Genomic DNA, 12,638 nt, shown 5'->3' on the forward strand with positions numbered 1-12,638 from the left:
TTAATCTTATTTCATATGTCAAGGAAGCTAAAATAATTGATCCTCATGGAAGAGATGATATTGAGACCCTGAATGAGTAAAAGAGGCTTGAGAGTGCGTTGCAAACTATTTGAATCCCTTTAAGCAAAGGGGGGCATGAATCACCAATTATGACACATCTCAATTTTAAATTTTTATATCTTTAAAACATTGGTGTCAAATATCTCTTCCACATATTTTCAAAAGTTGGCTTTATTAGTGTTCGACTTTTGTGTATTGGTAAATGTTTAATATGCTCTATTATTGCTATTGACAATTTAAACGAATAAATGACAAATTTTGAATAAAATAAGTTGAGTACAATTTTATGCACACATTGTCTTAAACATGTTCTCCCCTTCCTCTCGTTATTTTTATATATATTTTTTAAAAATTTTGTTTGAGAATTTTGAGAGAAAAACAAGAGTTTAAAAATTATTAATATAAAGTCTAAAAATGGGAAGAATTTAAAATATATAATTACAAATATTTTAAAAGATTTATAAACATTTTTTATTTAAAAACTCACAAATAAACATTACATAAGTTTTTTTTTAATTGTGCTAAAAATTAACGCTTAAATAAAGTTTTAAGATATTGATTATTAACGGATTGAAAGTTTTAATAAATATATTAACAAATTAAATTATGAGATTTAAAATTTATATCTGAAACATTAAAGTTCTTTTTCTCTCCAAATGGCAAAGTTCAAACTCGTAAAGAGTACAGCAAAGAAAGAAAATAGGGAATCCATTCCACAGGGGTTATCCCCACCATGTGTGAGGTGAAATTGTGAGCAGGGCATGTCATCTTCGGTGCTTGGTGTTTGATGTATAAGCAGATAAACCCTGACTACGTGGCTCCACAGGATTGGCTAGCTTTTTCTTGCCTCTTCCAACGAGATAATTCTCATTTTTTCGCAAGATCGAGCAAAATTAAATCCGGTGAACGCACACAAAGAAAGTAGTACAGTGGTATAATAAACCAAAGTTAAAGAAAGGGAGGGTGACACAGGCAAATCTTCTGTGTCCTCCATGGTTCTCACTCTCACTTCCAATCCTCGTTGGTTGTCCCTCAGCAACCCAAGGCTAAGAGTCTTTCCCAACAAGAAGAAGTCTCCATCATTCTCCCCACTTGGGTTGGGCAAGCCCAAAGCTAAAAGAGTCCAACCAGATGATAACTCACCCAATTCTTCTAACCCTTTTCGTTTCAAACTTGGAAAGAAAAAGTTACCTCCAGAAGGTGCATCCTTTGTCCCAATTGTGAGCATCCCTTCTTCCCCTAGTTTCTCATTCGGGAAGCCAAGGCGTAAGGACCCTGCAACAGTTTTCGTTGCTGGAGCAACCGGTCAAACTGGCATTCGAATTGCACAAACGCTTCTCAGGGAAGGGTTCACTGTAAGGGCTGGTGTCCCTCAACTTAGTTCTGCTCAACAACTCGCTCGCCTTGCTACACAGTACAAGGTTAGACTTTCAATTAACTCTAAACACACCTGAACTTCTATCACACAACAAAAGTCAAAAACAAAGTAATCAAGATTAATCTTTAAATTAATCTCAAGTCTTGTGACCTTTTATCTAAATTAAACTGTTAATGTTGGTCACGGGTTACAGTCTCGCATTGGATCATATTAGTATAATGAATCATATTTTTAATGTAACAAATGATCGTAATGCATGTGATTGGAGCATTTGCTGGGTAACGATTCTGATGCCATATGACAAACGCAACGCAGATTATATCAAAGGAAGAGTCAAAGCGTCTAAACGCAGTGGAATCGGGCTTTGACGATGCAGAATCAATAGCAAAAGCAATAGGCAATGCGAGCAAAGTGGTTGTCACAATTAGTTCCGCGGAGAATGGCCCAACATCTGCAGTCTCCACGTCAGACGCTCTACAAGTAGTTCAAGCTGCACAGCTGGCAGGTGCCAGCCACGTGGCGATCATCTACGACGACAACACCGCGGGCACTTCGACCTACAATGTACTGGATGGAATCTCCTCTTTCTTCAGCAACCTCTTCTCTCAGTCTCAGCCCTTGACCGTGCAAGAGCTCTTGCAGAAAATCATTGAAACAAACGTCAGCTACACCTTTATCAAGACTAGTTTAACTGATGATTTCTCTCCCGAGAGTTCCTATAATGTGGTCGTGTCTAGTGAAGCGAGCACCACTATAAACGACTATAAAGTAATGTAATGTATGCATAACATAATATATCTTATGCATTAATTTTTTTCTGTTTATAATTTTTTTATTCTGAATTCCATCTTATGAAGATATCAAGTTTTAGAAAATAATGGTTATTAGGTTGCAAAGTTCAAGATAGCATCGGTTGTGGCTGGTGTTTTCTCAAACACAGTGGTGGCTGAAAATAAGGTATGTTAGCTAGCTAGCTTGTGTTTAATAGTCCGTGTTGATTTCAGATTGAGATACTGTTTTTTCTTGAATAGGTGGTGAAAGTTTTCACGAATCCTGAAGCCCCCTCTAGGCTTGTGGATGAATTTTTAAGGTGAATCTGCTCATTATAGCTAGCTGTTTCTATTTTGCATCTGTAGCTAGTGTTTCTGTTTTGCATGAGTTTGTTTGATTTGTCTATGTTACTCCATGGCATGAATAACTTCATCTTAGGTAGATTACGTTGTATTAAAAATTGTATCTTTTTAAAAACGAAGTCTTATTAATTCACTTGAGATAGTATTATTTATCCCATAGAGTAACTTAGACAAACTCAAATTTATTTTATGTTTTGGTGTATTTTTTTTTTAAAAAGAGGGATAGAACATGGCATGAGGTTGAAATGGTACATTTCGGTTCCATGAAAGTGTGAAACCAAGTAATAGGGACATTGCTTACACATTCTTCCATTTTATTTTGTTAACTAGTACCTTAATCTGAATTATAAATTGCCCTTCAGCACTATTCCTGAGGACAACAGAAGGAAAGCCTACGCTGAAATGCGCCAGAAAGCGGAAGAGGAAGAGGCAAGAGTGGTAGCTGAAAAAACTCGTGAAATTACAAGGTTGCTAGAAGAAGGTGAGGAAAAGCCGTTTAATGCAGCTCAAAAAGGGCAAGAGAAAGCAGAGGCTACGGGTGCTTCAATGGAAGGCTTATTGAATAAGGCAAAAGATTTTGGAGCAGGGCTTTCATGGCAAAGGTTGAGCTCACAGATTGGTACCTCAATCCAAAAGCCTGACTCAGATGAGAAAGTGAAGCCAAAAGTGCAGCTTGCCACTGTAAGGGGACAGGCCAAGGCTCGGAGTCTTCAGCCTAATAAAGCAGTTATTAAACAAAAAAGTTCAAGGAGTCTTGCTGGTAAACCAAAACAAGCAGAGAAAGCAGGGGAGGTTAGGAACGTTTTTGGTGGATTGTTCAAGCAAGAGACTATCTATGTTGACGATGCCTAGTGGAAAATGCATGCCATACAATTGCATCATTTAAGCAAGACTTGTTCTGAACTACTAATAAAGGTTCCATCACGAAAAATTAAATAATAAATAGGATTGTCCTGTATTTTCTTGACTGTATCTACACCTATCTGGGAATCATAGATAATATCTTAATTGAGCTTGAAGATCCAATTATCCAACTACTTTGGAAAACATTGTGACATTCAGTATGAATCGAAATTAGTACTAATTCAACTGTTTTGTTTTTTTCGAAAGCAAAGACCAGTATTATGAAGTTATTAGAAGTAAAGATAAAAATTACAGAAAAAGGTAACAGCCCCTAATCATCCATCGAAAGTCCAAATATCAAGAAATATGTTAAGATAATAAAGTTACATGTAAAAGAATTAGCTACAAATTAAACGATATATAAGGTAACGAGTGTATTTAAGGAAGACTTGAGGTTAAAAAAAATAATGAAGTTCAAGTTAGTAACAAATAAAAATAGATACATGCTTAAGGCATTTTAGAAAAACAAACCTTAGTCAAAACATGTAAGCTAATTTTGGGTTAAATCATTCCAATCCAATTATCTTGGTCAGATAGGTCTATACATTGAACACGTCAAACATTCCCAAGTGCCAACAACTGAAACCTTGCCAATGCACAAATAGTGCTTCGTTAAGGAATGTGGACTTTTACAAGGTCTTTTGCTTTTCTTCTTTATATGCTCGTATTAATCTCGATAAGATGCTCGCTCTGTGCAGTCTTGTGTTTATAGATTGCATTGTTTTGATAGAACAAACTCAAACTCGTCCAAAAACATGTAATTATACAATGTCGAGCAAACTGTTAAGATTAGTGTTTATATTTCATAGACCTATAAACAAATTATCGAATAATGATCACCAAAAACTCGAAGCTATCCGGTGGTTATTATCACAATAATTTGATAATAATAAATATACTAGACTCTGGATAGATCACGGGTTGAAAATTGTTGAACAATCAATTTCGTGTATTAATTTAATGCTGAAGTGAATGTACACTGTAAAAGGAATGAAATACTGAAGTGCATGCTTTTTGAATGGTATGATTTCTTCAACAGATGGATTCTTATAGCTTCCATCATACACACACACAGAAATTTAGCTAAACTATTTTGTGGTTCTTATTGTCAAGTTCTTGTTAATTAGCATCTTTAAATAATGCTATATAATTGAAATAACAAGAAAAGGTATAATATATTTTTTAACATTTTTTTAAAAGTCTTTAACCGGTGTTTAAAGAGTATTGATTAATATTTGCTTAATTTAAATATATATAAACGATGTGAATCTATTTTGCACAAAAATAATAGAAGAAAAGCGGTTTGTGGATAGTTCTTAACAAAAACTGCTTAAACTTGATTTCTGATTTATCACCGTGTGCGTGCTGATAAGCCAGGGAGAAATGAATTGTGTAATTCACGATTAAAAAATTTATATAATATATACAAAAAATGCACTTATTATTTCGATCGATAGAAATTATATAAATTTCAGATAAGATGCAAGTAAGGAAATTACCTAGTTCTTGTCGATGGACCTGAATGGCTAGTTGTAGATGCAAGGCAAAGTTCTCATGGTTCTTAACGAGAATAAAATCTTGTGTATTATGGGAATATCATACTTTGTTTTTTCTCCACGGAAAATATCATAATCCAATCTGAAAGTTAAATTAATTAAGCAACCAAGTTCAAGCGGCATTTTAATATTTGCTGTTTCTAATATTGATGTGGTTTGGAGTTGAGACGAATAACATGAAAATCTGTCATAGAAAGGATTGCATGCCCTACGAATACCGTGCATGAAACTCATCAGTTGTATGATTTGCATGCAAATTGTTAAGCCCAAAAATAATAACCTTTGATCCGATTTAGCATTAAACGAAAACTTACAACTGACGTATACAAGAAAAACAATCATAATATTAATTTAAAATTGTGAGGGAAAAAAACATAATTAAGATGTATATTTGTAACGGAAAAAAAAAACTATATAAGGGAAATTGGCACCTGAAAAATATAAATATATACTTGTTGTGCATTCTCAAAAGAATTTTCTGGTACCCGTTACAAGTGATGAATCCTCAGGGTGAGGCCCTAGTCTTAGTTCAAGGTCTAACTCCGATGAGGAACCATGACTAGATGGGAAAGCCATTTCACTTTCGATACCAATATTTTCCTCAGAAATTTGACAATATTGTGGTTTTTGAGTTTCGCAGCCAATCATTTGTGAATCAAAAAAGAATGGGAGTTTCTTGATGTGAACAACATGGGTTTCATCTTTTGAGGAATCAACACCATGCCAAGGCCAGTTTGGGTTGCTTTGCTTTTCAACACTAGGCTTGACCTTATGATGAATGTCCAAGGAATAAGGTGGTTGCGTGTGGTTGGAATTTGATGAAGTGTGCTTGATCTTGGCCTTGTCTTTCCTGTGGATGTTCATGTGCCCTCCTAGTGCTTGTGCATTAGAGAAACCCCTCTTGCAAAAATTGCACTCATAGGACCTTCTCATAACTTTGTTTCCATCTAGCTCACCATCACCATCGGTGGCCTTTTCTGATGTTGTATCATGAATATGATCATTGGACTCCATGTAATTAGATAATTTCAAACTACTTGATAATTATGAAGTTAAGTTAGATGATGAGATAAAGAGAGTTGGTCAACTGGTATGTACCTAGTGGTGGTTTTATATGTAATGTAGGGTATATCTTTTTGGAGAATGATAATGTAACTTGAGGACTTTTACAGCTTGAGTTGTATCAAAGGACATTATCTAAGCTTTGAAATTACCTTGGTACGTAAGGCATAAGCAAGTGATAATAACATTTCTTTTAACAATGATGTTATATTAACCTTATGTATACATCACTTTATATCACTATTTTTTACTGTTATCTAATTAGAGTTTGTCTTATTTTAGATATACGTGAGAGGTGATTTATTGAGTAATGTTTCCTTCTTTATTATAATATGAAACTGTGGAGTAGCTTTTCCCAATGCTGATATATGTTTTACTGGTATATCGCGTGATTTAATATATGTAATTGAGAGATTTGTTAAACCGTGTGTAAGAATCTTATTTAACTGACACAAAAATAAAGTATAAAACGAAATACCAATTAGTTATGTAACACAACGTATTAAGAAATTATAAAACTCGTATACATAAATTTATGTATAATAATTAATTGACTATATTTATAAATATATATTAATGTGCTGAAGTACCCTGAACCCCATGGTAGTTCTTAGCAGGAAAAAAAAAACCTTCGATGACCAAAATTTGAATATTTAGTCAGTTCAAAATTTACATGCTTGAATTTATAAATTAGGTGTTGTAAGTACTCTTTATAAGGAGTTTAGGTGGCTGAAATGATGTGATATTATGGTTAATTTAATTGGATAATTGATTAATTACATTTTTTGGCAAGTGAATAAATAAATAGACAATTAACTAATATGGTTGTTCTTAATGACATATATGAATTATATTACTAACTTATATTGAAAATTAGTTAATAATGTATATTATTAACTTAATTGTCTTATTTTCACTCTGAGGAAATATGATCTGTTTTGGAATTTTCATTTTTTGCTCTGGATACTTAGCCAGCCAGCAAGGTAACTTATTATCAATTTTATAATGCTAAAAAAATCTAACAAGGTTTTTCTTGCTTCTGTTTTGTCAATTCTATTTGACCCCAAAACGATGACCAAATTACTGCCTATCAATGCTTCACAACTTCGATTAGTCCAATTGGGATCAATATAAAACGAAAATTTTAGATTTGTGTGTATGAGAGGCATGGTTTTGGGACCACTTGATGATGATGCTGTAGAGGTCCACTTCATTTGACCATGGCTGTCTATTGATGAAAGCAAGGAGGAGCAATACAAAATTCACCAAATCCTCCATTGGATGGCACCATGTGCCAACATGAAGAAGAATTGATATGCAATATAGTGGCAGAGCTTCATTGTGCTATGGCCCTCCCATTTTTTTTCCTTAATAGATTAATAAACAATATAATAAGTACTGTCAAATTACATCAAGTTAGTGAATTATTATTGATTTTTTATACTAAATATTATGAAGGAAAGAAAATTAATTATAAATAAAGAAATCCACCCCAAATATAACTAATTCTGTGTATATTAAAATATTTTATCATGTATATACAATGTGAATTTAAACCATAAATGACTGACAAATTATCTATTTAGAATAACTTTATTTAGGATGAATGATAGCTTGTTTTTTGAATCTCTTTAAGAAAATATTTTATAAAACAAAGTAACTATATATATATATATATATATATATATTAATGTTTAAATTTTAAATATGGGGTGATAGAAATTTTTAAATCGATTTTATGCCTCAATCAATCAGGCTCTTCAGTTATTTTGACCATGAATTATTTTTTTTATAAATATGTTAAAAATGTGATGATTGTATATTTAAGAAAAAGAAGTAAGTTTTTTAATTACATGAAGAATAATGATTTTTAATATATATATATATATATATATATATATATAATGTTTTTAAAATTTAGGTTGTGACCTTGTGACAACGTAAAATATTTATTAACGGAGAAAAGTGATTGTTTGTTCTTGAGAACACGAAGAAGAAAAGGAAGGGCCGTAAGGTTGATTCATCAATCTGCATTTGCTTTACTTTTGTTTGTGTTGTTAACTGCCAGCGGCTACTCTCGAAAACCTAATCCCACTCCATTTTTTATAATTTTGTGTTTTATAATTTAATTATTTTTCAAGCAACGCAAAAAAATTGGATCGACTATTTTTGTGAATTAAAATATAATTTTTGATAGAATTTAAAATACAGTCCCCAATAACCTAACGTCAACCTCTACCATGGATTCATCTTCTTAGTTTTATTATTAATGTTATTCTTATTATTATTATTTGCAGTGCTTGCTGTTCTTCTTTAACTCGCGGTTTCTTCTATTCAGGTTTGTTTCGTTTCTAGTTTCTCAATTTCCTTTATTTTTTATTTTGCCCATAAACTGTTCAATTTGTGGTCTGAACTCTAAATTATAGAGGGAGAGAGATTTTGAACATAAGTTGTGATTTAGGGGTCCAATATGGCAGTATTCACAAAGATTTGAGTTATTCAAGAGATGTGCCAAAACATGGTAGCAGTGTATATGATGCTACCTCGTGAGGGATTCCTCATTTCATTTTCTAGCTTTCTTATGGTTTTTACTGTTGTTGTTGTGGTTGATTTTGTACATAGGCATACCTACATATGTGACGGGACCTTAGATAGGCTTTTCAACTTGTCCTGGATCCATTATAATTTATACAGCTCTAGATTGTTTTTGGTTAAGTTTGTCTTGTTCACGATGTCATTGAGGTTTCTACTTGTGATGCATGGAAGTCGCATATCAATGCTTCACAGTTTTTTCTCCACTTAGTGGAGTTTTGAATTCTTTCCTTAATGAGTTTCAGGAAAATGGACTGAATAATGTCCTTGAATTTTATTAACAGAGCATGAAATATATTATTCCTTTACTACTGAAGGTTGGATCTTGTGGAGGTAGGAGATCCATGTGAAAATTGAAAAGTAAAACATCCTGTTATTCTGGCCTACAGGGTGGGAATAGTAAAAGGGCAATTTATTCTAATCTAAATGATAGGAATGAATGTTGAAAACATGGAGTAGATTGAATTCTGCATTAATGTGTTCAAACATGTGCTTGTTTATTTATTTTTTTGTTCTAAAATTAATTGGCTGGCTCATGGGGTGGGTTTGGGATAGAATTTAAGAGGTGTACAGAATTTATTTTTTTTAATTTAGCAAGTTCATTATCTTCCCTGATCTTCTGTTAGTACAGTACAAAAAGATTGGTTATGTCATGAAATTGCCACACATGGTTTGTTTAGTATTGCGTGTGTGAAACTGTAGCTTTCTCATCTATTTACAAGATTTCATTCATGTACCCAGCAAAGGAAGTTTATACAAAGTTATGAATCCAAACCAAAACAACGAGTGGAGTCTGCATGGTTAAGGATGTTAGCTCAGAATTACTATTTAGATATATTAACATATAGTAAATTCGGTAATTAATGGTTTGAGGCAGCTAGAAGTAGGAGGTAGAATAGAGAAGTCCTACTACATTATATTCAATTGATTTGGTTGATTTAAGCCTATAAAATAAAATTATAATGGAAATTGAATTCTGTGCTTTTTTTTATATTTTTCAGACATTAGAATATTTATAAAAATTAATCAAAGTCATTTCCTTTTGAATGACTTCAATAAAACTTGTTCCAAACAGGCTGCTACAGGTTCCTGAACTTTCTTTCCACCATGGCCAACAAATCTAAAGAAGAGCCCAAGACTGCTCCTGAGTTTGGTCGGTGGTACAATCTCACTCTAGGACCTTCCTTCAAAGATGAATCCTCCAACAAATACTGCACTCTGCGATGTAAGTTACTGAATGTAAAAGCCCTTTCTATTTTTCTCTGTCTGGTGAGTCATTATTTGTTTTTGTCTTAGTTCCTAGCAACTGAACATGGAAAGTTCATTCTTGATTTAGCCATAATTATGTGGTTATGCTTTTGAGATTGATTTTTAATTCTTTTTCCTTGTGTATTTTGAATTTTAAACTTTGAAGTCTTGAAATTTGTGTAGATGAATTTAAGCCAGCTTCAGTTGATAAGAGTAAGCCAGGGTTGCTACGCAAGACCAAAGAGAATAGGGTTTCTGTGGAATTTCAGAACAACCAAGTAGGAAAACCCAAGGTGACATTTGAGGGGAATAGTGAGGAATACAAGGAAAATGATGCTGTATTGTTCTTTGATGGTGAGACACTTCGATTGGAGCGGCTTCACAGGGCTGTAAAGCAACTGCGGCATCTACGGATGCCTGGTGAATCTACAGCTGCTGCTACAGCTGCTGCATCTGGACCAGCTTTGGATCCTCGGTCATCCCCTGTTGGGAAGCCCGTAAAACCACCACCTCTTGGCAGGAGCTCATATCAGGCCATGCCAGTAAGCGGTCCCCTACTATATATAGCTTAATTGTTAGTTTAGTAGTTGAGTTCCTTACATCATAGAAATGTGTACAGTCTGAGACTTTCCATTATAAATAAGTTTATTTTTGCTATACATTTAGTGAATTTTGTGGAAGTTAAAAGCTTATTACGTTGGTAATGTGTGTATGAATGTCATATGCAATCTTCTTGATATCATTATGATGTGTTATACTTAACATGTTTTTAGATAGAGATAGAATTTGATTGGAGAGGATAAATATTAACTTTATTGTTTAACCTTTTTCCCCTGGAGGTACTTCTCTCTTAATGACAAGGCAAATCTTTGTATCCTTGAATTACTCAGTAAGCTATTTTTTGTGCTTGATCAATATATCTGAAGTCCTTTTTAATTGAAAGAAAGACCATTATAAAAGGAAATGAAGCCTGTTATTTCATGTTTTTGAGGTTTGTGTTCATGGGTTTCTTAATGGAGCATAAATACCCTGCAAATCTATTTTCCATGGTGTTGAATTGAACATATTTTTTCTTTAGGTCTTAATCATTTCTTTTGTGGTAATGTAAGGAAAGCAAATATTTATTTCTTGTTCTTTTTCAATGATATTTAACATTGATTCTGCACAGGTTGAGGTGGAACGTATTGACATTGGAGAACCTGAGAATACTGGTATGTATCATATGGTTGGAAGGTTTCTGTAATTGCTTATCTGGACTTTGTGTTGAGTTCCTAGATTAATTGATTTTCTATAAATCTAGTTACGTGTGAGATATCCTACCAAGGTATGAGTTTTGTAATGTATTCTATTTTTGGTTCTTCCATTTCAATTCTGTTTCCCCTTTTTCTTTAATATGGGGCAGGGAGAATACACTAAGCTTTTCATTTTTATCATGACTTGGTGACGCTGGGTATACTTTGTCGATATACTTAAATCTGAATGGGATTATTTGTTATATCAAGTGAATTGCTGTGTTATGTCTTCTGGAATGCTTTCCAGCTCGATAATTTTCACGCTGTCTTTGGTGCTTACTACAGATTTCCACTTTTTCTTCTGGGCATATGAAAAGACTTTTTTGCTAGATGTGTGCTTGCTTTGTTGATTCCAGAAATGGTGCATTCACAATTGATGAAATGGTTTGCAGTGACTTCGTAATTCATCTATTGAACTGAGATTAATTTAATGCGGTACTTATCATATGACAGGCCTCAAATCTGGTTCCAAGAGGTCATCTGATCATCTATCTGAACCACCACCCTTTACTTCTGCTATCTCACCAGGTCCCAAAAATGAAGTTGAGGAACATCACGATATAGATATTGATGAGCTTTTCGGCAGTGGAACACCTGAGGACGACAATAATGTTGAAGAGAAAGATAATGTTGGATTTGACATAAATATTCCCCATACTGACGATGAGATTGCTGACGTGGATGATAGTGGTGATGAGGTGGACAAAGGACCCAATGCTGCAGAAGCTCTGAGAGCCCAGGTGAATGCAGAGGGGAGAGATGAGCAAACATCTACGTCTACTAGTAGCAGTGGAAGTGGAAGTAGTGAAACCGGTAGTGGTAGTGGGAGCAGCAGCAGCAGTGATAGTGAAGGCAGTGATGAAGATTCAGTTAACTCAATCTGAAGAACAAATTGTACATTCAGGAATGTAAAAAAGTCAAGCCGTGTTCAGCCCTAGAACCCTATATTTGACGTACAAATGAATTTAGCCTAAATTTAAAGCTTAGAGTTAGGTTTGTTAGATGAATATGAAATTTGAACTGTGATTAATGCATATATAACTTCGATTAGTTTTTTATTTATCAAATCTGAAATTGAATTTGAAGCTTAGAGCTTGGTTTGTAAGATAAATATGAACTTGGTTTGATTATTTCATGTATAAGTTGATTAGTTTTTTATTCATCAAATATATTATGAAGTGTTTTCTAAGCTTACTACTTAAGAATTTAAAAGATAATTTGTTAGAAGATGAGATAAAAGTAAGAAGCGAAACATAATCAGAGTATTTGAATGCAATTTATTAAACATGTCTTTTATATATAAAATTAACTTTTTTTTTATCATTATATATATACAAATTATTCACAAACGTAAGCTTAAAATTAGACGAATGAGGTTGATTAAGTATATAACAAGTTGATCGTGTACAGTTTT

At 33.4% G+C, this 12,638-nt stretch overlaps 3 protein-coding genes across 3 annotated transcripts; 2 read left to right on the plus strand and 1 right to left on the minus strand.

The window, feature by feature from the left end:
• Nucleotides 1-734: 734 nt before the first annotated feature.
• Nucleotides 735-3,529, plus strand: LOC113854457 (protein PLASTID TRANSCRIPTIONALLY ACTIVE 16, chloroplastic-like). Its single transcript, XM_027485439.1, has 5 exons — nucleotides 735-1,481; nucleotides 1,754-2,206; nucleotides 2,327-2,395; nucleotides 2,470-2,528; nucleotides 2,934-3,529. The coding sequence occupies exons 1-5, from the start codon at nucleotides 1,053-1,055 to the stop codon at nucleotides 3,421-3,423; spliced, it is 1,500 nt and encodes a 499-aa protein (XP_027341240.1). The 5' UTR covers nucleotides 735-1,052; the 3' UTR covers nucleotides 3,424-3,529.
• A 1,966-nt stretch (nucleotides 3,530-5,495) lies between these two features.
• LOC113855974 (transcriptional regulator TAC1-like) lies at nucleotides 5,496-6,044 on the minus strand. The gene has a single exon (XM_027487603.1). It carries the CDS (start codon nucleotides 6,042-6,044, stop codon nucleotides 5,496-5,498), a length of 549 nt encoding a protein of 182 aa, XP_027343404.1.
• A 2,035-nt stretch (nucleotides 6,045-8,079) lies between these two features.
• LOC113854938 (ELL-associated factor 2) lies at nucleotides 8,080-12,385 on the plus strand. Its single transcript, XM_027486283.1, has 6 exons — nucleotides 8,080-8,106; nucleotides 8,390-8,430; nucleotides 9,760-9,909; nucleotides 10,116-10,474; nucleotides 11,101-11,143; nucleotides 11,678-12,385. The coding sequence occupies exons 3-6, from the start codon at nucleotides 9,792-9,794 to the stop codon at nucleotides 12,106-12,108; spliced, it is 951 nt and encodes a 316-aa protein (XP_027342084.1). The 5' UTR covers nucleotides 8,080-8,106; nucleotides 8,390-8,430; nucleotides 9,760-9,791; the 3' UTR covers nucleotides 12,109-12,385.
• Nucleotides 12,386-12,638: the final 253 nt, after the last annotated feature.

Source organism: Abrus precatorius, unplaced genomic scaffold, assembly GCF_003935025.1.
Source record: "Abrus precatorius isolate BTA unplaced genomic scaffold, Abrus_2018 Scaffold11, whole genome shotgun sequence".
NCBI classification, from domain to species: Eukaryota; Viridiplantae; Streptophyta; class Magnoliopsida; order Fabales; family Fabaceae; genus Abrus; species Abrus precatorius.

Excerpts from the sequence above, each read along its gene's own strand:
- LOC113854457 (XM_027485439.1), top strand. The coding sequence starts at position 1,053 with ATGGTTCTCACTCTCACTTCCAATCCTCGTTGGTTGTCCCTCAGCAAC. Across the intron at positions 2,396-2,469 it reads CAGTGGTGGCTGAAAATAAG|GTGGTGAAAGTTTTCACGAA; the intron begins GTATGTTAGCTA and ends TTTCTTGAATAG. Across the intron at positions 2,529-2,933 it reads CTTGTGGATGAATTTTTAAG|CACTATTCCTGAGGACAACA; the intron begins GTGAATCTGCTC and ends ATTGCCCTTCAG.
- LOC113855974 (XM_027487603.1), bottom strand. The coding sequence starts at position 6,044 with ATGGAGTCCAATGATCATATTCATGATACAACATCAGAAAAGGCCACC.
- LOC113854938 (XM_027486283.1), top strand. The coding sequence starts at position 9,792 with ATGGCCAACAAATCTAAAGAAGAGCCCAAGACTGCTCCTGAGTTTGGT. Across the intron at positions 9,910-10,115 it reads CAAATACTGCACTCTGCGAT|ATGAATTTAAGCCAGCTTCA; the intron begins GTAAGTTACTGA and ends AAATTTGTGTAG. Across the intron at positions 11,144-11,677 it reads TGGAGAACCTGAGAATACTG|GCCTCAAATCTGGTTCCAAG; the intron begins GTATGTATCATA and ends ATCATATGACAG.